This window comes from Phodopus roborovskii, unplaced genomic scaffold, assembly GCF_943737965.1.
Source record: "Phodopus roborovskii unplaced genomic scaffold, PHOROB, whole genome shotgun sequence".
NCBI lineage: Eukaryota > Metazoa > Chordata > Mammalia > Rodentia > Cricetidae > Phodopus > Phodopus roborovskii.
The window spans coordinates 21,876,560-21,902,827 of NW_026126459.1; the positions used below are offsets into that span (position 1 = coordinate 21,876,560).

At 40.0% G+C, this 26,268-nt stretch overlaps 1 protein-coding gene across 2 annotated transcripts; it reads right to left on the reverse strand.

Moving 5' to 3' along the window:
• Window positions 1-2,150: 2,150 nt before the first annotated feature.
• Window positions 2,151-26,054, reverse strand: Ccnt1 (cyclin T1). Of its 2 annotated transcripts, XR_007834847.1 has the most exons (10): window positions 25,787-26,054; window positions 23,772-23,853; window positions 19,912-20,040; window positions 16,558-16,618; window positions 14,741-14,803; window positions 12,146-12,191; window positions 10,204-10,367; window positions 9,975-10,045; window positions 6,205-8,052; window positions 2,151-5,703 (listed from the first exon to the last, which is right to left on the reverse strand). XR_007834847.1 is itself a non-coding variant. In XM_051189807.1 (9 exons), exons 1-9 carry the CDS (start codon window positions 25,945-25,947, stop codon window positions 6,646-6,648), a joined length of 2,184 nt encoding a protein of 727 aa, XP_051045764.1. In that variant the 5' UTR covers window positions 25,948-26,054; the 3' UTR covers window positions 6,124-6,645. The 2 variants fall into 2 exon arrangements, 1 of the variants encoding a protein (XP_051045764.1); XM_051189807.1 differs by lacking the exon at window positions 2,151-5,703 and having other exon boundaries at window positions 6,124-8,052.
• Between the last annotated feature and the right edge of the window lie 214 nt (window positions 26,055-26,268).

Consider the following 26,268-nt stretch of genomic DNA (forward strand, 5'->3'; position numbering starts at 1 on the left):
GATACAAGTGTGTGTCGTCATTCCCAGCTCTTACACTCTTTTGAATCCTCTCCAGCTAGAATTCTCCCCACAGCAAATCAACAGCCAAGTTTATACATGACTTTTCACCTTGTTATTCAAATGATGTTTATGTGGGTGCTGGATATCCAAACTCAGGTCCTCATGCTTGTGCACGGAGCACTTTACCACTGAGCCTTCTTTCTTAAAACATTTTCTAGATCTCTTTACTCTAGTTCCCTTTCCTCAGTCACCCATTCTTGTCATTTGAGTCTCTTGATAATCATCCACCCACACCCCAAGTTTTGAACACTTTATAGTTTTCTCTCGTTACCTGTTTTATCCCATTCATAAACTGATGGCTCCCACGCAGGAACCACTATCCTGAGAACTTTGAATGACACATTCTACATCCATCTGTCCAGCAGACCTCCCCATGGAATGTCTACATGGCCCATGGATTTCCTGTTCCTCCTGTTTCCACACAGTAACTCTGCCCTCCCAAGTCAAACATTCCACTGACCCTATCTTCATTATATATTACAATTCTCATTACTTTTAGCATTTTTGAAGCTACCCTTATCTCCTAAGTTGTTGAGACTGTCCTCTCCTGTCCCTTCCTCTACCCAAAATAAAGAAAACACAGGGAATGACCAGAAGCCACTTTTTTTGTTTGTTTATTTAAGTGTCTTTCTTCACAGGGCTGAAGAGGTGACTCAGCAGTAAAGAGCACTGGCTGCTCTGGGTTTGATTACCAGCACCCCCTCAGTGGCTCACAATAGTCTCTAACTAGTTTCAGGGGATCTGACACCTTCACACAGACATACATGCAGGTAATACACCAGTGTGTATTTAATAAAAATAATAAATCGTTTTAAGTGTCCTCTTCCTTATTTTTACTGTATTTATTTGGGTGTGGAGAAGCATGTGTGGAAGTTAAAGGTAACCAGTGGGAATCAATTTTCTCCTACTATGTGGATTCCAGGGATTGTGAAGCTTGGCACTGAGTGCCTTTACCCACTAGAGTATCTCATCAGCCTCCCTCTTGATCTTTTTTTTTTTTTTTTTTTGGGGGGGGGGGGGGATTCTTTGTTTGGTTGAGACTGGGTTTCCCTGTATAGCCCTGTGATAGGGGAAGTCCTTCTGTATGTGTTTCTCTTATTGTTGGCCAATAAGGCAGTTAAGACTGGCAGGACTAGGAGACAAGAAGAATTCTAGGAAAAGTAGGCAGAGTCTGCCATGTAGACCATAAAGAGGTCCGGACCCTTCTCTGGTAAGACTACATGAAAATACTTAGATTTATAGAAATGAGTTAATAATTAAAGAGCTAGCCAATAAGAAGCACTAGTCATTGGCCAGCAGTTCTATAATTAATGTATCATGTGGGACCAAACAGGCAGTAAAGGAAATCCAGCAACAGCCCTGGCTGTCCTGGAATTTGCTCTGTAGACCAGATTGGCCTCAAACTCCTATCTGCCTGCCTCTACCTCTGGAGTGCTGGGATTAAAGATGCATGCCACCACCACCCAGCCTTAAAGATCTTAAACTACTGGTAATCCCAAAGTTTGATGTACTTGTTCACAGTTCTTTTCCTCTAAGTGTGTAAATTGTAAAATCTACTTAATATAGTATTTACAAGAATTTAACTTTCCTTCTTCAAAATGTAATTCTACCAGATGTAGTAGTACATGTCAGTAATCTATCTCAGCACTCACACTCTTGGGTGTAGCAAGAGGATGCCATTTAAAGCCAGCTGGACTACATAGTGAAACAATATATAGTCTAGAACAAAAACAAACTGTCTACCAAAGACATCATTGTGGCTATTTTAATAGTTCATGTTTTCAAAGACACAATCATGAATCGTATCTAATGCTTGCTAGATGAGTGCTTTTAAGTGTTGCTATCATAGTAAAGCCATCATTTTTTACCCTTCCAAGTACTCATGCAACCGTATAGAGTGAAGATTTCTTCCCCCTCTGACTACAACATACAACACCAGGTTCACTGTTGTAGTTTTTTCTTAGTTCTCCCAATGGACTTAATGTCCTAGGATACTGTATGATAGGAACTTAATACTGTCAAAACCAAAAGGATGATTCAACAAAGTAAGTCAAAGACTAATTTAAGGACATGGCACATACAATCAGGTATTTCATCATTAACGTTTATTGATGGGATGGATAAATACAGATTGAGAAACATACTTGACAGCAAGATATCAAACTGATAGCCAGACTATAAAATGTATACAATATCCTTCTTTAAATTTTTTTTTTTGAGTTTTTAAAGTTTTTTTTACAAAGAGCCCTTATGATAATGGTCACTTACATCCTATCGTCATTCACCTAACAGCAGTAGAGATCCCAGAAGTAGCACCCAAAACTGAGGTGCCCCACGGAGGACAGAGGCAACAGCAGAATAATATGCTGAGCAGTACAAAAATCAGACAAAAAAAAAAAAAAAAAAAAAAAAGCTCACCACAAAATTGTACCTGAGTGACAAGTGACATAAACTGGTAAAGTGTGTTACTTTATTTCTCATTTTACTTTTTCTTTTTGTTCTTTGGTCTGATAAGAAAATGGACAGTTTTATGTGTGGAAAGTAAGGTAATATAGGTCAGTTCCGAGGTCAGAACCCTAAGTTACTCCTACACTAACTATTTTCTTTGCATTTTTAGGTCAGACAGCACTTCTATTCTAAGTTATTTCATTACAGCCATCAGCTAAGCACTTCCTCCACTCCCACTGGCATTTCCAGATCACCTGATGAGACATACTTGCTCTGGCTTCAATTAACATGCTGTCAAGCATCCCTCTCCACAATAAGCGTGGCAACACAAACCAGTGAGTTTCTCTTCATACGCCAGGAATACTCACTCTTAAAGGGAAAAAGCAGACAATGGTTCTTTCCCTCTCCTTTCCATTGCCAAGTTCATGTTAAAAACTTTTGAAATGTTAAAACGCAGAGTTCACCCACTTAGAAAACAAATTCTGAATTTAGACCACTCCATCAAGTAAGATTACAGTATCATTCTTCTTTCAAACTTACATCCACTGAGGAGGAAGAAATAAATGACAACTTGGTGCAACAAGAATGCTTCCTAAACCATCAAGATCCAAAACTCAATCAACGCCAATGCATTTGGGGAGGTATGAGTCCTTGAAAGCTTAGTGGGGGGATGTTGGGAAGCTATTTCTCACTAACTGATGGATTGCATAGACTGCTTAAATTCTCCCAAACCCAGGAGAATAAAATAGGCATTCCAATCTCAAGATGTCTTAGTTTTTCACTTTTCCTAGCATGAGTATCAAAATAACTCATCAACAAAAGAAAAAAAATCTTTAAAAAAATAATCAGTTCCCAAAATAATGGAAACGTATATATTTAGATTCCAACCATACTAGGATAGATAGGACCCCTCCAATTGCCTTTGTCTAGAAGCAAGGTGTGAGAAGTAATGAGGAATTAGGTTGCAAAGGCTTCAGGAAACCCAGCAGTGATGTTACCATGATTTTGTTTTAATACTTAAATCTACTGCTGTTTGCAATTGGAGATTTCAATTTTTCTATCACTGCCGGTGAACCTAACAATATAGAAATATGTGGGATACACTAAACCAAAACACTAAAATCGTTTACTAGAAGGGAAGAATGCTGAGGGTCTCAGATACAAAACACAATGACTCATGAATGAGAAAAGTAGACTAATATTTAGCTATTTTCTAAACCCAAAAGGCATAACTAAATACTTCAGAAGACCACACTGGCTTTAGTTAATGATTCACCAAATTTTAGCCAACAACACAGGTATGATTAAAAGCCCTAAAGACAATCCACAGGTATTTATTTCTGCCAACATAAGAGTCAAGCAACACTTTAGGAATGAGATTTACAGAAGTTGAGGCTCCAAGCCTGCTTACCACTGTCACTTATTCTTGACAGTTTAGATTGATTAAAAGAAAAAAACAAAGAGCAGTGTTTACAAAGCTGACTTGCTATATAAATACTACTTCTCAACCTTTGAAGGTCTGAAGGTGGGAGACACACATACTGGCTTAAAAGCCTTATTTATACAGAAACTGGACAATATGCATGCTAGCTGGCAGGTGCATCTGCTAACCCAAAAGTAATGCAGCAGTTCATGCTGAGCCCACAACAAGGTTCAGGACCTAGGCACTGTAGACAATACCAGGAGGAAATAATACAGGAAAAGTCTATAAACAAACCACATTCAATGTTGATCTACAGCAGAAAGACCAGACTATAGTGGGACGTAGCTCTTTAGACTCTAGTAAGCACTTTTTTCTAGTTCACTACTGACAGAGTTCTAGGAAATTTAACTACAGTATTACCATGAAGAACCACGATAACAGCAAATATGACAGACTGTGTGGTAAGGGAGTGCATGTGATTAGAAAATACATGACATTAATTAGAATTAAAACCCAGAACATTTTCTCAAATCAATTATTATCAATCCCACAAATACAGAAGCAAACTAAATGGCACATTCCCTTTTGGAAAGGTCAGGATGGGAAACAAAATCTAAACAAATACCAAGCCTAAATTTAGCAATCATGATGACACATCTATCTTGCACAATACAGGAAATACCAAGAAGAAAATGTCACTTTAAAAGTTGCATACCAAAAAATATCACTGGCTTATAGATTAGCAAGAAGGAGCTCCTGGTTTTGCTCAGCAATGGCAGGCACTCCGGACAATTCAAACATGCAGATTAAGAACCACAAAATTGCCATAAGATATAGTCCTCCTATACATTCTTCTCTACTGGGCCATCACATCAATAGTAACTGCCTCAGTGTTTTTCCTAGTCTGTTCCTGGCAAGCAGCACCATACAGCTTCTGTTTCCCTATGACTTTCAGTGAAAAGAATCTTACCTCTCCCTAAAGACTACTTGGCATGACAGAAACTTCACTAATTAAAACAAGAGACAAATTATTTCATAGCACCATCTTTTCCATAGCATAAAAAAATGTACACACACACACACACACGTACGTACGTGTGTGTATACACATATGTGTGTGTATATATATATATTTTTTATTTATTTTTTCTTTTCATGCAACGAACCAAATAGCTAGAAAGCATTTTCAGTTAGACAGCTTGGCGTAGAATGTTTTCCTAGCCATTATCTCTTCAAAGACTTCCTTTATCAAAAAATATCCCCTAATATCTGGACTAATCAAGCCCAATAAAAGGATTCCTGATCTACTTTTTTTAAACAAAACTTTTTAGAATTTCTGTCTAGAATCAAAAGCCACCCAAAAGAAACAATCTAAACACAACAGTGTCTGTTGGCTAGGATTGCTCACTCATTACACCAGCGCTGTTAAATTCACACTCATCTCTGAAGTCATACAGGCTGCAAACACAAGTATGCAGTTGTTTTGCATTAGACAGATAAAAAGCAAGAATTACATTCATAATGTAACTTAAAATGCAAAGTCTTCAGAATCCCAAATCACAATTTCATTGTCTTTAGTATCATTACTGCATGGCTTTTCCCAAACCTGTTACCACACATGGTCTGGTCTCCGACAGACAGGGCATGCAAAGCAAGGCACACCCTTCTTCCCTTAGAGACCTGAGCTTTCCCAAAGCCCAACCGAAAAGGCCCATTCTGTAGGGCAGTAGCCAGCCTTGCTCTACAAGCTTCTTCCTCAATCCCACCTCCATCTGCATTGAAAACACAAAAAGGAATAAAGGGGAAGTTTTCATAATAGTGCTAGAGAGTCAGGTCATTGGCAACATCTGTCCAAACTAGAAACTAGAGGGCTACTACTCAATTACAACATGAGAACGTGCTGCAGTGTGGGGATGATTTACAATGTCAATATTAAGCCTCTCCATGTCCTCAAGGCCAACCATGCTCTCTAGTAGAATGCTGGGATGTGAAAATGGTAGAGTGAGAAGAAAAAGGTAACATGATTTTTAAACACACGCGCACACACACATATACATACACACGCATTCACATACACACACATACTTTAAAGGTCTCAATACTTCAAGTGGCCTGAGCCTATTTCACTCTTGGCCAAAAGCCTACCCTCCCACCCACCCAGCACACACACCCACCCTCCAACCCCCACCCTCAGTCATTGCTATGTACCTCATACACACAGCAAAATCCCTTCCCATTCCCGATTATATAAAAAAACTAAACAGATAACTTACTTTCTTTAAATTATTTTTTAAGTCTCTTAAAGATCTGGCGTTTAAATACTTCCTCTCTTCTGATATGTTAAACACAACTGCTTGATCACCCCCATGTTTGTTTCAGTTCCAACAAGAAGAGGGAAGATAACTACTCCAATCAACCCCATTCAGATGAGGAGAGGCCAAGAACAGAGTGTTCTTAATCCTTCACAGCTTCAACATAATCCTACCTCTCTGATACCAGTACAAACTATAAGAAAATAGATGTATGAGGCAGCAGATATAACTGAGGCCCTCCACCACCCTCCCACCTGTCTCAGTATCAATTTACTCTTTAGTCCAAGGGTGACATATTTCATAAGGGATGTAATTTTCGTAGTCCAGTATCAGTAGTCAAAATAAAAACAAAAATACCCAAAAACAAAAGTTTTTGTTTTTGAAGTTTCTGCCTTTTTTTTTTCACTTAGGAAGAGGTGGAAGTGGTGGAGGTGGTTCTGATGGGAGGGGTGGTGGTCGAGGTTTGTCTGTATTGGATGATCTGGAGGAGATTCCTCCAGCTCGTGGATTCATATATTCACCATAAGAATGAACAAATTCAAATGCAGGGGGCTGAGTGGGCTGAACACCTTGGGCACTGAGCAGGGAGTGAAGCATATTCACAGTATCTTGATAATCTATTGACTGAGTTGTGTTGTGACCATTAGCCCCAGGAGGGCCTTTATCCAGTTTCATATGAGGAACTCGAGTTTTACAGCTAGGCTGTGAAAAGGGCAGGCCACTTGTGTCTGAGCTATGCCCAGGCAACTGGGTCATTGTAGGAAGAGGTGGGAAGGGGAAATTCAAGGAAGAGGATTTAGTACTCTTGGCAATCTTGGCTGGATGATCAAACACTGCTGTCCCAGTCTCTTCTGGGGGACCCCTCTTACGTGCAGAGCTCGAAGAAGGCAAAGTACTAGACAAGCTATAGGTTTTGTGTGCTAAGGTGCTGCTGCTCTGGCTGCTATGTTTTGGATCACTTGGCCGTTTGTTCACAGTACCAACGGGAAGCTGTAAGTGAGAGTGCTTGTGTGAATGGTGATTATGATGGTGGTGGTGATTGGATGGATGAGGCTTGTGCTTTTCTTTGTGCTCCCGGCTCTTGGTGATATTGTCTTCTACAGAATTGTGCTTATCAGCTGTAGAGTGGACTTTAATGCGCATTTTTATCTCCTCTGGTTTTGAGGCTGCTTTATCTCCACCAGCCACCGGGAGTCTCATTTTCAGAGCTGACTTGTCAGCCTTTTCCAGAAAAGGGCGTTCAGGATTTTCTGAGCCTTCAATGGGCATCTTCAGAATAACTGAAGAATGACTGTCATGGTGTGACAGGAGATTCTGGGCAGCATATGCATACTGTGACTTTACATTGGCCTCCATATTCTCCAGCTGTCTCTTCTGAGCTGCCAACTCCTCTGCATGCTTTGCACGGTATTCTTTAAGTGAAACTTTAGCCGATGGTACGCTCTTACCAGTCTGCTTCTGGGAAACAAATGCATTTGAACCATCATGTTGCAAGGAATGATCAACTCCAATAAGTGCTAAATTCTCACTCGTCCGATGACCCTGAGAAGATTCTAGTTTAAAGGGAGGTTGGGAAGACAGCCATCGCTCGCCTTGCAACATATCCACATTACTTAGACTGCTGGAGGACTCTTCAGAAACAGGAAGGGAAGGCACTGCACTTGTAGTAGAAGTAGTTGACATGCTCATTAAGCCTGCAATAGTTGAGTCTGAAGAGGTCTGAGAAATCATATTGAGGATTGTCTGCTCCGATGTATTCTCATCTGCTCCTCGGTCATCTGGTTTAGTTTTCATGGCAGCCTGGTATGCCTAAAATGAAGCAAATAAAATATCTTCATGCTAGGTAATTTACTACATTTAAGTACACCAAACCATCAACTAAGAATCTTTTGGTGGTTTTTTTTGTTTGTTTGTTAGTTTCCTTTGTATGTATTGGAGGTAGAATTTCTTGCTTTTATTTTGAAACAGAACCTCTCTATGCAGCTCTGGTTGGTCTGGAACTCCCTATATACATAGATCAGGCAAGTCTCAAACTCCCAGAGACCCACCTGTCTCTACCTCTTAAGAGCTTAAAGGCATGTACCATCATACCTAGAAAAAAAAGCCATGCTTAAGCACTTAGTGTAACTATGATGTCTTTAGTCTTTAAATTCTAGAAAATTTGGAGAGGTTTTATATGAAAATAAATATGAAGTACATGCTCTTAAGTCTACATCTAACCCTAAACTTGTAGAGGCAAGCATTATCTATAATTCCTTAGACTCAGGAGAATCAGTCTGGACTAGTAAGACACTCTTGCATGGTGGAACAGCTTGCAGTCCCAGCCGTTAAGTAGAGGCAGAATGATAAGATGTCCAAGGCCAGCCAGCCTCTTAACAGCAAGGCTTAAGGCCTGCTGGATGTACATAAGACCCTGTTTTTAAAAAAGGGTTTCAGGAGGCTTTATTCTTTCTTTATGGGCACTGAGGACTGAGTGCAAGGCCTTATGCATGCTAAGTATTTATCCTATCCCTGAGATGTACCCCAAGTTCATCTATCTGATGCTGTGGGGAAAAGGAATAACTTTATTCTTATTCATAAAACTAAAAATATCTGCATTACAACTTTAGACTATCACCCATATAAAAGAAAATCCTGAGCTGAAGAGATGGCTCAGAAGTTATGAGTACCCACTGCTCTTGCAGAAGATCTGGATTCAGTTCTCAGCACCCACAGCAGCTCTTAACCACTTATAACTCCAGTTCGAGGGCACCTGACACCCTCTTCTGGCCTCCACAGGCACTGCATGCTTATAAATGCAGACAAGCACTCATACTCATACACACACACACACACACACACACACACACACACACACACACACACAATAATAATATATCCCCACCGCCGCCGCCACCACCCATCACAGAGTCTTCCTTTGTAGCCCCAGCCGGTTTCAAGCTCAAAGAGATCTGTCTCTTAAATGTCGGGATTAAAGACATGTACAACCATGCTCAAATGCAATGATAAATCTTTTTGAAGGGAGGGATAAAAGGAAAAAAGGAGAATAATAAAACATTTTTAAGTGGCTAATATTAAGGACAAAATTACAACCAACCCTTGTAATTCCAAACATACCTTGCCCCTCTACCATAAGTCAACAGTGTACTGAAAATACACAACTGGAGTTGAGGAGATGGCTCAGGGGATACAGTGCATGCCTTGTAAGCATGAGTATCTATCTGAGCTTAGATCCCCAGCACCCACGTAAAAGCCCAGTGCAGTACCAAGTATCTGTGATCCAGTATGAGTCGGATAGAGGGAGACAGACAGGCAGACACAGGTTGATCCCTGAAGTTCAGGCCAGCCAGTCTAGCTCAATGAGCTCCCGGTCCAGTAAGAAAGACCATGTCTCAAAAATAATAGAGAGCAATAGAAGAAAACACAGAAATCAACCCCTGGCTTCCAACTGTTTGCTCACAGCCATGTACACTTGCATGTGAATACATGTGTGCAAACAAACGAAATAAAACACTCAGCCAAAGCAATTGACAAAGAAATTGTACAAAAGGCAATTTGCACATTTTGCATAGAACCCAAAGCAAAGCCCCTACAGACTGACATTTTAGCTAGTATTCACGCTACCAAGTCATAATTACTGTTAAGTAAGAAAGGGAAGTTCCAAACCTAGTGCACATATCCGATTCTGGCAAAGTTAAAGAAAAAAATACATTATCAGCAATAATTCTTACCCTCCAGTTTCTAATGCGTTTCAGCCTGCTAGGAGTTTTCTCCAGAATCTGTAGAAATTCATGTGTCAACTCTACAAATAAAACATTCAAGAAGTGCTCAGAGACAAGAAGGTAATAAAGCAAGAATAACCTCAACTAACTCACTGTTTTCATCCGAATCAAGTCACATTTGGCCAGACATGTGACAAATCAAGAAGTTTGTTTCCAGGTCCCTTACGCTAAAACTTACCATCTAAAAGTTCCAAGGTCACGGTGGCGTCAACATACTCCCACCAGTGCTTCCCGTCAGTTGAGACTGGGATCTCCCAGTTGGACCACTTGCAAGCCAGATGGATGCAGACACAGGCCACCACAGGAGGTGTGTACTGCAGGCTAAATGTGGTCAAATGCAGGCTGACATCAAAGGGAAGGAAACAGAGAGTGTCATGAGCCCTCAATTCTCAACCCTAAACTAAAACTCTCCATTACTAAAAAAACAAAAACCACAAAAACACAAAAAAAAAAAAAACAAAAAACAAAAACCACAGGAGAGTGAGAAGGGCAAGAATTATCCTGTGCTCTGATACAGCACATAATGTGATTTTCTTCTTTCCTTTCTTTAAAAGATTTAATTTCAATTATGTGTGTCTACATGGGGGTACATGCACAGGAGTAAAGGTATCCAGGAAGATCAGGTGTCAAACTTCCTGGAGCTGGAATTATAGGCCGTGGTGCACCTCCCCCCACAATGGATGCTGGGAATGGAACTTAAGTCCTCTGGAAGAGCTGTATGTGCTGCTCTGAACCTGACATCACTCCAGGCCCTAAGTATGATTTTCTAATAAAATACCAGTCAGGTTAATGGTTCTAAAGTTCCTATTACCACACAATCTATTATACACTGACTAGTGAAAACAAAAACAAAAATAAAAGAAAAAGAAGTAGGTAGCCAACTATGGTGGTGCCTGCCTTTAATCTCAGCAATTGGGAGGCAGAGGCTGGCCAATCTCTGTGAGTTTGAGGTTAGCTTGGTCTACAAGCAAACTTTAAGACCAGAATTACTTACTGTGACCCTGTCATAAACCAAAACTAAAACAAAAAAAAAAAAAAAAAACAAAACAAAACCCAAAACAGAAAAAGCCAACACAGTATCAGATGCCTATAGTTCCAACACATGGGAGATCAAAGTTCAAGGCTAGCCTGGTTCATGAGACCTTACTTAAAAAAAAAAAAAAAAGGAAAAACACAAAACACAATAAAAAAAAAAAATAATTGCTCAAGTATAAATATACCTGATAGTTATCCCCACACACAAAGATTTCATTTGGTTTTTAGACAGGGACTCAGTCTTTGCCTGCCCTCCAACCCATAGCAATCCTGTCTTCCAAATGCTGAGAAGTACAGACCTGACTCTTCAGAAACTTCATTTCTCCTCCCTCTCATTTGTGTATGTGCCTGTCTATATAAGATGGGGTCTCACATAGCACACAACGGCCTTGATTGCCATAGTCCAGAGGATGACCATCTACTGATTCTCCTGCCCCTGGGCCCTGAATGCTGGCATCACAGGCATGGGCCAAGCATATTCAATATACACAGCACTGGGGAATTAAATTCAGGAATTGGTGCACACTAGGAAACACTGAGTTACATCCATAGCACTTTTTATCCACTTACTAAAACTGAAAATCTTACATTTCATGACTGAGGACATTAGTTTCTCTGAACAAACAATACGGGAAACCAGACCTGAGGACAAGCAAGTCACTTAGCAGAACAAGTTATAAACTAACAACTTTTTTTAAAAGAAAAATATATTGCAAATTCGTATATGCTAAGTGCCCATTGCTTGGGCAGAGAAAAATCAACAACCCCTAAAATTACATGAATTTTCAGAATTATGCTCCTGGACATTTTATAGCAAAGTTAATACATAGAATTGGGTAAGCTAAATAATTACAATATCCTAACAAATTAAAAGGTATAATATAAATGCAAGGTACAAAGAATCTGCAGAAAAATCCATATTCTCCAGAGAACTGTCTACAATACACTGTATCAAAGATTATTTCTATGGTCTTTCAGCTCTAGTTTACTAAGTAATCCTATATACACCCCTCAAAAAGTGACAAATCCAGCCCAACCAAATTCCAAACCCCAAAACAGAAGGAAAAAAAAATAAAAATATAAACCTGTTGGTTGCCATGAAGTAAGAGGTCTGTGCTAAGTCCTTGCTTGCTAACAAAAACAAAAGAAAAAGAAGTTATTAATTCCATTCTTCTTGACAAACATGTAGTAAATACTTAGTATTAGCTGTAAGGTACTACAGACAGTGACAAAATGGGCAACATAATGCCTGAGTACGCAGTGTTTACACTCTACCCAAGGAAGGACATCAGAGGCTTTGAAAGGGTGAAATGGGACCCCAATTGGACCGAGGACCTTTTTCAGGCCAAGCACATGTTCTACTCTGATTCCCAATATTTTTCTGGGTGTTTTTTTTTTTCAAGATAGAGTTTCTCTGTGTACATCAGGCTGTCCTCAAACTCAGAGATCCTCCTGCCTCTAAAGGTGTGCAGCACCACTAACTACTCAGCTACTTCAATGCTTTTAAACTATACAAAACTCAAAAAACTTGGACAGGTAAAATGAGGAAACATACTTGCCACCAGCCTTGACAACCTGAATTCAACCCCTAGATCCACATGAAGAGAAATGACTCCCAAAAGTTAGCTGCTAGCCTCCTCCAGACATGCCAAGTGGCACATGAATACCATCCCCACACCTCCCACCCCCAACACACATAAAAAAAAAAATTAAGTTTTAATAATATGAAACAAGCCTCACATGTTCCTTGTTTGCTGTTTGTGGTTGAATAGGTCTTACTATGCACCCCAGGCTAGCTTGGAATGTTCAATAATTTCCTGCCTCAGCCTCCCTAGTACTGGGAATATAGGTGTGTATCACCACAATTAGCACTCCAGATATTATTAATACTATTTAAATAAAAGGAACCTTTAAGGATTAAGGGTGTAACTCAATGGCAGAGCACTTGCCTAACATATACAAGGCCCTAAGTTTAAACTCTATAGCAAAAACAAAACAACAGGGCTGGGTATGGTGGTGCACACCTTTAATTCTAGCACTTAGAAGGCAGAACTCTTGAGTTCCAGGCCAGCCTGGTCTACTTAATAAGTTCCAGTTCAGCCAGGGCTACACAGTGAGAATGTGTCTCAAAAATTAAAACAATTTAAAAATTAGTTAAATCAGGACTGAAGAGATGGCTCAATGATTAAGAGCACTGGCCTTTCTTCCAGAGAACCAGGGTTCGATTCCAAGAACCTTTATAGTGGCTCACAACCATCTAGTAAATCCAGTTTCCAGTAGATCTGATGCCCCCTTCTGGCCTCCAAGGGTACTAGACACACATGTCCTACACAGACATACACTCAAGCAAAACACCCATACATATAAAAAGGATTATCAGTAATAGAAATAAGTTCAAATGAATTCTATATCATCATTGGGGTTTTGATGTGGAATAATGTTCTCATTCACTGTAAAGATTTGTCACTTACATTGGTTTAATAAATAAAATACTGACTGGTCAGTAGCCAGGCAGAAAGTATAAGCAGGGCTACCAAACTAGTAGAATTCTGGGAAGAAGAAAGGCAGAGACACAGTTGCCGGTCAGATGCAGAGGAAATAAGATGAGAAAAGGTACCAAGTCATATGGCAAAACACAGATAAGAATTATGGTTAATTTAAGTTGTGAGAACTTGTTAGGAATAAGCCTCAGCTATAGGCCAATTTGTAATATAAGCCTCTGTGAGTTTATTTTAGACAAAAACATTACAGGACATGGCAGGACAGAAACTTCCTTCCATCTACAGGGTTTCCTTTAATTAGACATGAACTAAAACAGATCATCCACTTTAAAATACACTATAGTGTGTGTGTGTGTGTGTGTGTGTGTGAGAGAGAGAGAGAGAGAGAGAGAGAGAGAGAGAGAGAGAGGCCACTGGAGAGAGAGACAGAGAGAGAGAGTGTGTGTGTGTGTGTAGGTCACTGGAGTGCCAGAGCATGTATGGAAGTCAAGAGGACAACTTTTGGAAGTCAGTTGTTTCCTCCCACCATGAGATCCAGGGTTAAAACTCAAGGTCATCAGCTGATGGCAGGTGCTTTTACTGACTTGAGTTGGCTCTCAAGGCCACCAACTTTCAAGATTTTCTAAAAAATACTTTAGATTCATGTGACTTGCTGACTTTTCCAAATCTGCTACTACACTGGCAAATAGCCCCAACCAAACACTCTTGGTTTCTTTTCCTGCTGCTCTGAGAAAAGACCCTAACATTGTGTGGTTTGTTCTGCTCACAGCACAGGGCATCACAGTGATGAAGTCAAGGCTGCAGAGCCTAAGCAGCTGCTCACCCACACCCAGTCAGAAACAAGGTGATGATGCAGCTGCTGCCTACTCCCCTTTTCCATTAATGGGGTGGTCCACTAGGTGGGCCTTCTGGCCTCAATGAACACAATCAAGATAACTATCCAATGGAATACCCTGAGGCCTATCTCCCAAGTGATACTGTCAGAATGACAAGTAATGCTAACCTCACATTTTCATTAGTTTAAGAGCATCTAAAATCACTTCTTCCAAATAGGCCAGAACCAAGTGTCTGGCACTAGCCATGCAGGACACTTAGTATGGACAAAGTGTTGTGCCTTAGTCCAGAGCCAAGCACAACTCCCAAATAACTAAACAATTCAAGACAGTTACAATTACTTACCTCGAACAAGCTGTGTGCACTTTACCACATGTGTATGTGGGTGATCAATTGTTAATTCAAACCCTTTCAAAAAGAAAAAAGAAAAGCATTTTATACCTCTTTTGTCTGAATCATTTAATGGCCTATTCATTTTTTTTCTCCCAAAAGTATTTGTACAAGAACCAAAAATCACACAGTATTCATCACATCTTTCTCAAAATTTTTTAAATACCACTGAAGAAACAAATACAAAAATCTTTTTTTCAGGCAGCTAGGAAGATGCCTCAGTGGTTTAGAGCACTTGTTGCTCTTGCAGAGGGCTGGGTTTGACTCTCAGCACAACTCCAATTCCAAAGGATTTGACACTTTCTTCTGACCTCTGTGGGCACCAGGCACACATGTGGCACAGACATAATGCAGGCAAAACACTCACATAAAATAAATCTAAAACTCGTTTTAATTTGTTTTAGAAAGAATATACAGTACAAGTTTGAAGGAAAGTCAAACAAACAAATGTACCTTCCAAAGTTTACTCTCTTTTATTTAGGGAAGTAAAGAGTGTGAAGAGACAGTACCACGTAGCCCAGGATGGCCTCAAAGTCACTATGATGCTGTGAATTACTCAATTTCTGATCCTCTTGCCTCCAGCCCCTAAATGCTGGAAACACAAGCATGTACTAGCACACCCTGTTTGCTAAGTTCTGAGGACTGAGATAGCAAGCCTAGGATTCGTAAATGCTAAGCATTCTACTAACTGTGCTGTCCTCAGTCCCTTCAAGCTTAACAGTGAAAAAACAGTGTGACAGAGCCTCATTCTGTGACTGAGGCTGGCTGCAAGTCTGGCAATCCTGAGAGCTGGATTAGAAAATCTGAAAACTCATTCCTCTCATCTCACTCTGTTCTTCACCAGCCCCATAATATAATGTGTACTGCTTTCTTATCCCATTTCAAAAGCTCATTACCAAATTTACACAACAGGGCCAGTGCATTGAGAAAAGTAACAGAAGTAAAATTTCTTTGAGCACATAAATAAATAAAAAATATAGCCATGCATAGTGGCATACTCAGAAGGCTAAGGGTGTCTGCAAGTTTGAGACCAATCTTGCATAGTGAGTTCAAGGACTAGCCTGAACTACACTAAGTCTCAAAAATAAATATTATTAAAATGAAAACATAATAAAGATATAATGAACAAATCACATGATACAGATTATTTTAACAGGAAACTGCTAACTGTGAATTAAGACCGGACTTGTGTCTATCTAATAAAGATAATATTTCACTAGCCAATTGTGCTGGCACACAACTTTTAATCCCACTCAGAAGGCAAAAGCAGACAGAGCTCTGAATTTGAAGCCAGCCTGGTCTACAAAGAAAACCTGTCTTGACAAACAAAACGCAAACAATCAAAAATCTTGCCAATTATAATTCAGGCCCATTAAAGGAAAACACGGTTGGCCAGGCTTGGTATCAAAGCAGAGAAAGGGAGCACAGTGGCACGTGCCTTTAATCCCAGCATGCTCAGGAGGCAGAAGCAGGTGGACCTCTGAGTCTTTTATTTTTATTTATCAGGTTAAAAACTGCCAAACTATCAAAAAGACATATCATAAATCTTACAATGAGAAAAAATTAAAAACAAAATTCTGGCTAACTTGTTTCAAGGATCACCATATACCCACACTGTGACCAGGGCTAAACTACAACCTCCACAGCCACTATTACCCAGTAATAGACATTTCCCAAAACCTTCAAAACAGTTTCTCCCAGTTTTATAGATTTTAACATGAAATCATTATGAAATATGTAATTTCTCATTGTTTTATGGAAAATAAACTTACCTAGGGTCTGCAAAATTATACTCTCTAAAATCACCAGATCTTGAACTTGCTGTAGGTAGGCCTATGGGAGAGAAAACAGAAATTACACAAAATTACCCACAAAAGGGTAAAACAATTTTAAAAAACAAAATAATAAAAGGTATAAATGGAGGCCACTGAAAGAGGGCTCAAAAGTTAAGGCCTAGGTTCGAGTCCCAGCTCCCACATGGCAGCTCACAACCATCTGTAACTCCAGTTAAGAGTGTCGGACCCCCTCTTCTGGCCTTCACAGGCACTGCATGCATGTGGTGCACTTATCAGACTGTAGGCAAACACTTAGGAGTAGTGGTATGGGAAGAAGAGGCAGAGTTGGAACTGGAATATAATCTTTCTCCCTATCCCCTTTAGTACAAGAAGAGACGGAATCATGAAAAGACACTTTACTGGTTGTGCAAGGCTACTGAAAAAAAGCACAATTTTCTTTATTTTCAGACTGATATTTTAAAACTTAAATTTAAATTAAATCAGATAATTTAGAGATGAGAAATAACATGTTTTTAAAAATCATCACTTTTTTGCAGATCCTTTAACAGCACTGTATCTAACTGATTGTACTTACTGTCCTGGAGCTTTGTACTTATGATTTAACAGAGACTATATTGTAGTTAACTTCACACTAAAGTTTGCAGTAGTAAAGCAAGTAAGGATACATACAAACTATGCTAGCTAGTCCTTTTTTCTGTATACTGGAGCAAACATCTTCCTATTACTATCTCATATGGGCTGAATAATTATGTGAATGTGCTTTGGAAAAAGGAAGAAAAGTGTTAAGGTTTTAATATGTCTTCCAAAGTCTGATGTGTTAAAAGGTCTTGGTGTTGGACTGGAGAAATGGTTCAGCAGTTAAGATGTTGTCAAGCAAGCCTGGCAACCTGAGTTTACTCTCAGAAACCCAAAAAGTAGAAAGAGAAAAGCTAGACACAAAGTTGTATTCTGGCCTCCAGTTTGTGGCTGACTGGCTGGCACACATGCTTATAGGCACACCCCACACTAATAAATAAAAAATAAAGTTTAAGGTCTGCCAGCTCTTAGGAAGTAATTGGATCGTGAGGGCTCTGACCCTCCCCCCACCACAGTGGATTAATGTGGGGATACAGTGATAATCTGATAGCATTATGGAAGGTAGAAGTAACAAGGAGGTAGAACTAGGAAGGAAATCACAGAAGCACACCCTTGAAAGAGGGAGCATTTTGTCCCTGGCTCTTTACTGTTGCTCTGGCTACTACCTGCCAACTGAGCACTTTGCTCTACCACCTGCTTCTTCCTGGACATGATGGTCTGTCTCATAACCTGGGTCCAAAATAATACAGCAACTATAGGCTGAAACCTTTGAAACTGAACCAGAAGGAATCCTTCCTTCCCTTAGGTTGTTTCCTCAGATGTTGCATTATAGTGAAAAAAAAAAAGTGGCTACCAATACTCACTTTAATGCCACATATATTAAAACTGAAATGATACAGAAAATTTCAAAAATAGAAAAAATGTATACAAATTCCATATATCTTTTTCAAAAAGCATAATTAATATACCTATAAGAGACTTCAATAACCTAGTAATAGAAATCCATTAATTGTATCTCAATTGTAAGTGTTAGGATTCTCAACATCTCCAAGCAGTGATGTAACACATATAATGCCCTTGCAGAGGACAGGAGTTCAATTCCCAGCACTCACATACACAAACACACATTGACATACTTAACTCAATACACAATAAATCACCTTTTTAAATAAATGGATAAAACCAGAGCCACCTTTCTTTTAAAAAAAGCTGAGGACATCAGGCAGTGGTGGTGCACACCAGCACTCCAGAGGCAGAGTGTGAGACCAGCCTGGTCTACAAATTAAGTTCTAGAACAGCCAGAGCCATACACCATACAGAGAAACCATGGGGGGTTGGGGGGGGGAGACAAGGATTAAGGGTGTGGCTTTTTTCTTTCTTTTTAAAAAAGATTTATATATTTATTACGTATGCAGTGTTCTGAAGGCCAGAAAAGGGCACCAGATCTCATTAGAGGTTGTGAACCACCATCATGTGGTTGCTGGGAATTGAACTCTGGACCTCTCAAAGCCATCTCTCCAGCCCCCCCACCCCACCCCTTTTTTTTTTTTTTTTTTTTTTTAAGAGACAGGCTCTCACTATGTAGACCAGCTTGGACTCACAGAGATCCCCCTGCCTCTGCCTTTTAAGTGATAGGATTGAAGTCTTCCAGCTTGGGGGTGCGGCTTTGCAATAAAATGTTTCCCTAATATTTTTCCAAGGTATTCAATACCTAATATCACTAACACAAGTACTCACATGAAAGTCAAGGAATGTGCACACACACGCACAGGATAAAGATCCAGCAGCGTATCTATGAAACTGTATTCAACATATTCTCATAGGAAAAAGGGTGGTGAACTTAATCTGAAATGATTTTTCAAAGTTTCGACTCCAGATCTCTGAGTTCGAGGCCAGCCTGGGCTACACAGAGAAACCCCGGTCTTGAAAGTTATAAACAAAAGGTTTGAACTCTTTAATGACTACAATGCTTCTTAACCTTTTCCCTGAAATCAAATGTTAATAATAAACACGCATATATTTTATTATCTCTAGGCATATGGTTCTTTTTCCAACTGATATTTAAGTCAGGCAGTGACCCTTTTTCATACTTCCAGAAGCTGAGTGTGGTGGTATACAACCTTTGATCCCAGAAGGCAGACAGGCAGATCTCTGACTTTAAGGCCAGCCTGAACTACAGAGGAAGTTCCAGGAAAGCCAGAGTTACAGAGAAACCCTGAACCCCAAAACAAACAAACAAACCCACCACCATAAAGAATGCTTCTAACATCAATTCTGTTATGATTAGGTATAAACAAGTATACAATCAAATAATATATAGACTTTTTTCGTTGTTGGTTTTTGTGTGTGTGTGTGTGTGTGTGTGTGTGTGTGTGTGTGTGTGTGTGTGTTTTCAAGACAGGATTTCTCTGTGTAGTCCTGGCCATCCTGGAACTGGCTTTGTAAACCAGGCTGGCCTTGAACTCAGAGGTCCAGCCATCTGTCTTAAGAGTGCTAGCATTAAAGGCATTGTGCCACCACACCAAGCACCTGAACATTTTTAAACAGTAGAGAATAGGAAAAACATTTCCATATAAAGAGTGGAATAATAAGAAACATATGCAGGTGATGTGATTCTTCTTTGCTCTTACAAAGCTTTCAATTTTATGACAAAATTTTTATTTTTAAAATTAAACACTGAAAAGTTAACAACCAGATTCAAGGTTACAAAATGAAAATTAAGACTTTTTGTAAAAAGTATAATCAATTACATACCTCACTCCTTGTATCAGGAAGTGATTCCTGGGGATGGAGGCAAGTATGTGCTACCTTGATGACATGTTCCAGTTTTTTTGGCTGTTCTTCTACTTTTGCTGCTAGAAACAAGGCTGCTGGAGCCATAGACTTCAAAGAAGAAAAAGAGGTAACACTTATTATTTCTAAGTGACAATCGACCCAAGAGGAGCTAAATACCAAACAATCAAGTCTCTGGCACATCTCATCCCTCTTATTGTCCCTGACTTTCAAATCACAAACAGCTACCCTTCAGCAAATAAATACTCAGGTATCTACAAGAGGAGACTGTAGGTGGAAAGCTGTTTTGCATAAAAATCACATCATTTTCACTTTGTCTGCTTCACTTTTTTAGATGAGGATCCCACTGTGTAGCCCAGTCTGGCTTGGAACTCAATATTTATATACCCAAGACGCACAACCATGCCAAGGTTCTTTTTTAAACGGTAAATTAAAATCCTTAAAATAAGTAAGTCTAGAGAAAGAAAGTAGGGTTAGTGCCAGAGGAGACTGCAAGAATAGATTAGGAGTGACTACTAACAAAAAAAAAACAAAACAAAACAAAACAAAACAAAACAAAAAAAAAAAAAAAAAAACCATTGATACAGTGTTCTGGAACCAAACACTGGTGATGGTTGCCTACTTTTGTGAATATGGGAAGGGGCTGTGAACTATAGAATTTTAAAATATATTTGGAACTCAGCAGATTAAGTAGGGATATATAAGAAGTCGGGTATAGCACATCTACAATATCAAGGATAAAAGATAAAGATGGGTGGATCCTAGGGGCTTAGTGACCAACCAGTCTAGCAAAACAGTATGCTCCAGGTTCAATGAGAGATCTTATTTCAAAAATAAACTTGCCCCCTACACACAAGTATTCAACACACACACATACACACTAAATAAAAATGTTTCTGTTGTGTGCTAGCCCACACCTGCAATAATCCCAGCACTCAAGAGGCTGAAGCAGGTAGATCTCTCTGAGTTCAAAGCCAGCCTGGATACATATGACTGTCAATTTTTTTTTTTTTTTTTTTAAAAGCCAGGCAGTAATAGTCCATGTCTTTAATCCCAGCACTTGGGAGGCAGAGACCAGCATCTCTGAGTTCAAGGCCAGCCTGGTCTACAGAGCAAGTTCCAGAACAGCCAAGGCTACACTGAAAAAAAAAAATTGTCTTGAAAAAAACAAAAAATTAAAAAACTACAAAGTTTTAAACTCATAAGATAGAAAATATTTAGGGGAAAAAAAAACAATTCAAGCCAATACACAAGTAGATAAAAATCTCAGTGACTAACTATACAAGATCACACAGCAACTGAAACATTGTAATACTTGCAACCCTACTACTATCTTTAAGTTACAACTTTCTAGTCTAAAGTCTAACATGCCACAAAGATACTTGCACAACCCTCCTTATCCTTCCACTCTTCTTAAAAAGCTAAAATGGAACTAGGCAAGATGTCAGTCAAGAGATGAATGAACTAAAGGGAAAAAGAGAAATGATACTGTAAGTGTAATTCAATTAGCAGGAGTGATATCTGGTCTGTGTAAAACCCTAGGCTTGATCCCAATCCACTCTTTCCTTCCTGTAAATTCCAGGGATTGAACTCAGGTTGTCAGAGTTGACAGCAAGCACCTTTCCCACTATAAGCCACCTCATCAGGCTAGATTTTTTTTTTTTTTTGGTTTTTCAAGACAGGTTTCTCTGTGTAGCCCTGGCTGTCCTGGAACTCACGCTGTAGACCAGAATGGCCTCAAACTCAGAGATCCATCTGCCACCTCCCAAGTGCTGGGATCAAAGGTGTAAGCCACCACTTCCCAGCTAGCTAGATTCTTTAAAAAAAAAAAAAAAAAAAGGAACCCTGTAACTCAGTTTCCTTAAATACATAAGCTCACAGGCACATGCATCTAACACTAAGAAGCATTTTTATATCATGTTAGAATATAAATTCTTTTCAAAAAAAAAAAAAAATATTTAGCTAGTATTTGCCTACTATTTGCTAGGGCTTGAACTTACAGAGATCTGCCTGCCTCTGCCTCCCAAGAGCTAAGATTAAAGGTGTGTACCACTATGAAAGGCTCAAATCTAATTTTAATTGATTGTAGTTAAATCAAAATTATAAAATTAATGTGTTAAGAAAATAATATTTTGGATGTGCTAATTCTAAAATATACCTAAAATCAATACTCTAGCTGGGCTTGGTGGATCATGTCTGGGGTGTGGGGGGGGTGGGGGGGGGGGGGGGAATCAATACTCTAGAGAAGCTCAACTACTGTTGGGTGGTGGTGGCCCACACCTTTGATCCCAGCACTCAGGGAGGCAGAGGCAGATGGATCTCTGTGAGTTTGATGCCATTCTGGTTTACAGAGTGAGTTCCAGGACAGCCAGGGCTATACAGGGAAACCTTTTCTCAATGCCCCCACCCCCAAAAGCTTGTCATTTAAATAAGAGGGAAATATATGCTAACCCATAAATACAGACTGAACAACCTGATTTAAGAGTCCACCCTAAATTTCAAATCCTTTATTGCAATAAAAGAGAAGACTCGGCAGGTGTTGCACCTCCTGCCCATAATGCCAGAACTTGGACATTCAAAGCAGCCAGAATTACATAGTTCAAGTCCAGCCATGACTATATAGTGAGGCTCTAATCTTTAAAAAAAAAAAAAAAAAAAAAAAAAGAAAGAGAGAGAGAGAGAGAAAAGAAATAAAAAAGGAAAGCTGACTATAGAACAGCTATGGAATTCCTCTTTAATTTCTTTCTCTATTTAAGACTTCTGTTTCAGTGCTACCAGACAGCTTCTATAAAGGTTATGAGAAGTATGGGAGCTAAGGGCAGGAAAGAGCCAAACTGACTAATCACTCAAAATTGTCAATTCTTAACTAAAGATGCTAAGTAAGAGTTTCCTGTTACTCCTATATGTGATTTTGCCAATTTCTTACACGACAGGAATTAGATTTAGCTTCACAAAGCTTATAGCATCAAAACAAAACAACTCAAAATGTCTTATCTGGGCCCCTAGTACCCACCTAGGGTGGACCACAGCAGCCTGTGTAACTCCAGCTCCAGGGAATCCAGTGCCCTCATCTAGCCTCTGTAGGCACTAGCACAAAACTAAATTTTTAGGTGCATTATTCTACATTTGAAACATGTTTCCTCAAAGACTTTAAAAAATAATAATAGCACATTTGACCCACTAATCCACACAAGGATCTGTTCAAATTAACCTTTTTTATCTTGGCTAATAAGGGTTTAAGAAAAGGCTTCTCTGTGTAGCCCTAGCTGACCTGGAGCTCACTCTGCAGATCAGACATCCATCTACCTCTGCCTCCCAAGTGCTGGGATTAACTGTATGTACCATCACAGATGCAGTTTTACCTTGGAATCTTAATTAATCAAATATAGTCTTTCCTGAAATTGAAATAGCAAGCACTATGTATTCACTTCCAAATCACCAATTGTTAAATAGGCCATTTTAGTTAACAAAACTGAAAATAGCACTATATTTACAACTTTGTCCAAGAAAAAAAATCCTTTTATTCCTATTCTTCCCCATTCCTAAAAGTTATCTCCCCAGTCATTACCACATAATACATCTTTCCCTCCAGCTAACTTCTGAATTTTATCAAAGGTTTTACAAAATCTAACTACATTTGTCTTTTATGGCCATAAATTTACCACATAGACAGCTATACTTAAATCATGATTTTTTTTTATCTTAAAATGACCAGCCCTAAATTCTAAAATTAAAATCCTGATCCAATGACAACAAGCAATCATAACATAGGCAGCTAGAATCAAACCCAAAAGGGTCACCCCATACAAAACTGTACTTACATATCGATGGAACTGAGTAAAAGACTGGACCATGTAGAACCGGTGCATGTATACTATAGCGGTATTGATAGTCAGTTGAGATCTGAAGTGCTAGAGTTAAGGGTCAGTAACGGACAAGAGAATCCCCTTCCCAAAACAGCACAGACGATAACAGTTACGGCTTCAAACCAAGCAGATTTGTTTTCCTGAACTAACTAAATTAACAGCCAACTGACAACATGTCTTCTACCTAACAAGTACTTAATAGAGACTTAATGACTGAATAAATAAGTGGCAAGGTGTAAATCTGTCATGTCACTTGCCTTCTGCAAAGATGATCCATTAGCTCAGAATAACTTTCTTAAAATTACATTTACTTTGGGGGGGGAGATGAGGGCCATAGCATAAGTGTGGTTAGTCAGAGTGCAACTTGCAGGAATCAATTATCTGTCCACCCTATGGGCCACAAGGATATGTACGACTCAGGTCATCAGGTTTGCTGGCAAGTGCCTTTACCTGCTGGGACATCTTGCTTGCCCGAGGATAATTTAAACTCCAGAGATCAGTTTTTCAGTTCTACTTTTCCTCTTTATTCCTTTTTTTTGGAGAGTGGGTGGGTGGGTGGATATGGGAGTGTTGAGACAGGGTTTCTCTGTGTAGCCCTGCCTCTATAGAACAGGCAGACTTCTGACTCAGAAATCAGCCTGCCTCCACCTCCCAAGTGCTGGGATTAAAGGCATGCACCACCTTAGTGCTTAGTTCTCCTTCTTTCAGAAAAATATTACATGATTCCTGAACTACAAAACATGTGAAATGATTTGATGGTAATCCACTGAAAATAAACTCCCTCTAGTTAGATCAGAAAATTTCCTTTGTATGGGTAGACCTCTAGCCAGGAAAAACAGGAAGAATACCTTATTCCCACAGACCTCAGCAACAATCTGTATAGAAATGACAATATGACAGCAACAAGCTTAAACACACTTTAAAAGGGTGCCTTAAACATATACAGAAACTTACAGGTTTAATTGTGCACTGACTGAATAACTGGATTTCAATAGGAAACAACTGGCCAATAAAGAGAACACCTATTTGGAAGAAAAAAAACCCTTAAGATCTAAGCATTATAGTAAGAACTCTTTTTTTTTGAGACAGGGTCTCACTTTGTAGCTTTGGCTACCACACAGCCCTCAGCATCACTCTTAAATAAATGCTACATAAGTTGAAGCTGCACCTAAAATAAAGTTACATGGGAAATGGAAAATTTAACAAAACTATCAATTTTGCCACAAATGACTGTATTCTAAGAAGAAAAACGGGCGGGGGTCAATACATTATCTTATATTTGAAATCTGAAGACGAATGAATAATCTCTAGTGACCTGAGAAGGATTTAATACTCTGCAAAATACTTAAAACATTATTTCCATATTTATACCTCCGTACAAACCGAAGCTGGCATCTTTCCTTTCTCTTAAATTCTATGAAACAGCTACTAGAACAACTGACACTCAAGCGTTGTGGTGGGCATAGAAAAACAAGAATTTGACAAATTAAACGGCTAGCAAGTGGGAGAAACGGGTTTGGAACCAAAGCCTGGGAGCTAATTCTAGATCACCTTCATAAGCCCGTCGGGTACACAATTTCCCGAAACCCTTTTTTACATACTTTGGGAGTCAGCGTCTGCCTTTGGTCACGGCAGAAACAGACTCTCAAAAGCAGAAAGACTCTCAAAAGCCACTAGAACAGGTCAGAATTCAGATGAGAGGGGCTGGGAAGGAGGGGCGAAAGCACAAAGACGGGAGAGGTCCGAATTCCCAGCCAGGCTGGTGGCACCGGTGAGCGAGCGGGAAATTGACTCCGCCTCACTTCCCTCGCGCGAACAGTGGCTCGGCCAGCGCCATTGTGGGCTCTCCCCACTTAGACGTCCAGCTCCAGCCACCACCTTACCCACTGTGTCCCCGCCGGCGTGCCCGGCCTGACGCCGAAGCATGGCCGGACGGGCTCCAAGGCCGAAGGCCTAGGCCGCAAGGATACACGTTAAGACGTTGTCCCATGTCCTGGAGTAGATTGGCCGCCTGCTGGCGATAAGATAGTTCTTTATCTGAGTCCACGCCAAAACGACGCGACGGGCTATTTTCCAGCTGCTCCCGAGTGAAATACCACCGTTTGTTGTTGTTCTTCCTCTCTCCCTCCATAGTGCTTCAACCAAAAGGCAGCGGCGGGGGCTGCAAGCACTTCCCAGCGTCACCTAAGCGGCGACACACATCCGCCGGGCCGAGACAACTGCGACGTGACGAACTTCCTCCTGAGAGTCGACTCCCAGCTTGTGACACACTTCCGCCCAGGAAGCCGGGACTTCAAGCGCCTACTTCCGGAATGGACCCTGCGACAACCCGTAAACGCATCCGCCGCCAGTCCGTGACTAGGAACGAAGCCGCGGCCAGGACGCAGGCGCGATAGGATCACGTGACCACCGGAGGAGGCGAGCTCTTTAAAGTAGGTCTGTTGAAATCTCG

Bases quoted from the DNA above. Each gene is read 5' to 3' on its own strand.
- Ccnt1 (XM_051189807.1), bottom strand. From the start codon at position 25,947: ATGGAGGGAGAGAGGAAGAACAACAACAAACGGTGGTATTTCACTCGG. The intron at 20,041-23,771 runs GTAAGTACAGTT...TCTTCTTTGAAG, and splicing joins TTACTCAGTTCCATCGATAT to TCTATGGCTCCAGCAGCCTT. The intron at 16,619-19,911 runs GTATGTAATTGA...TCTCTCCCATAG, and splicing joins TTCCTGATACAAGGAGTGAG to GCCTACCTACAGCAAGTTCA.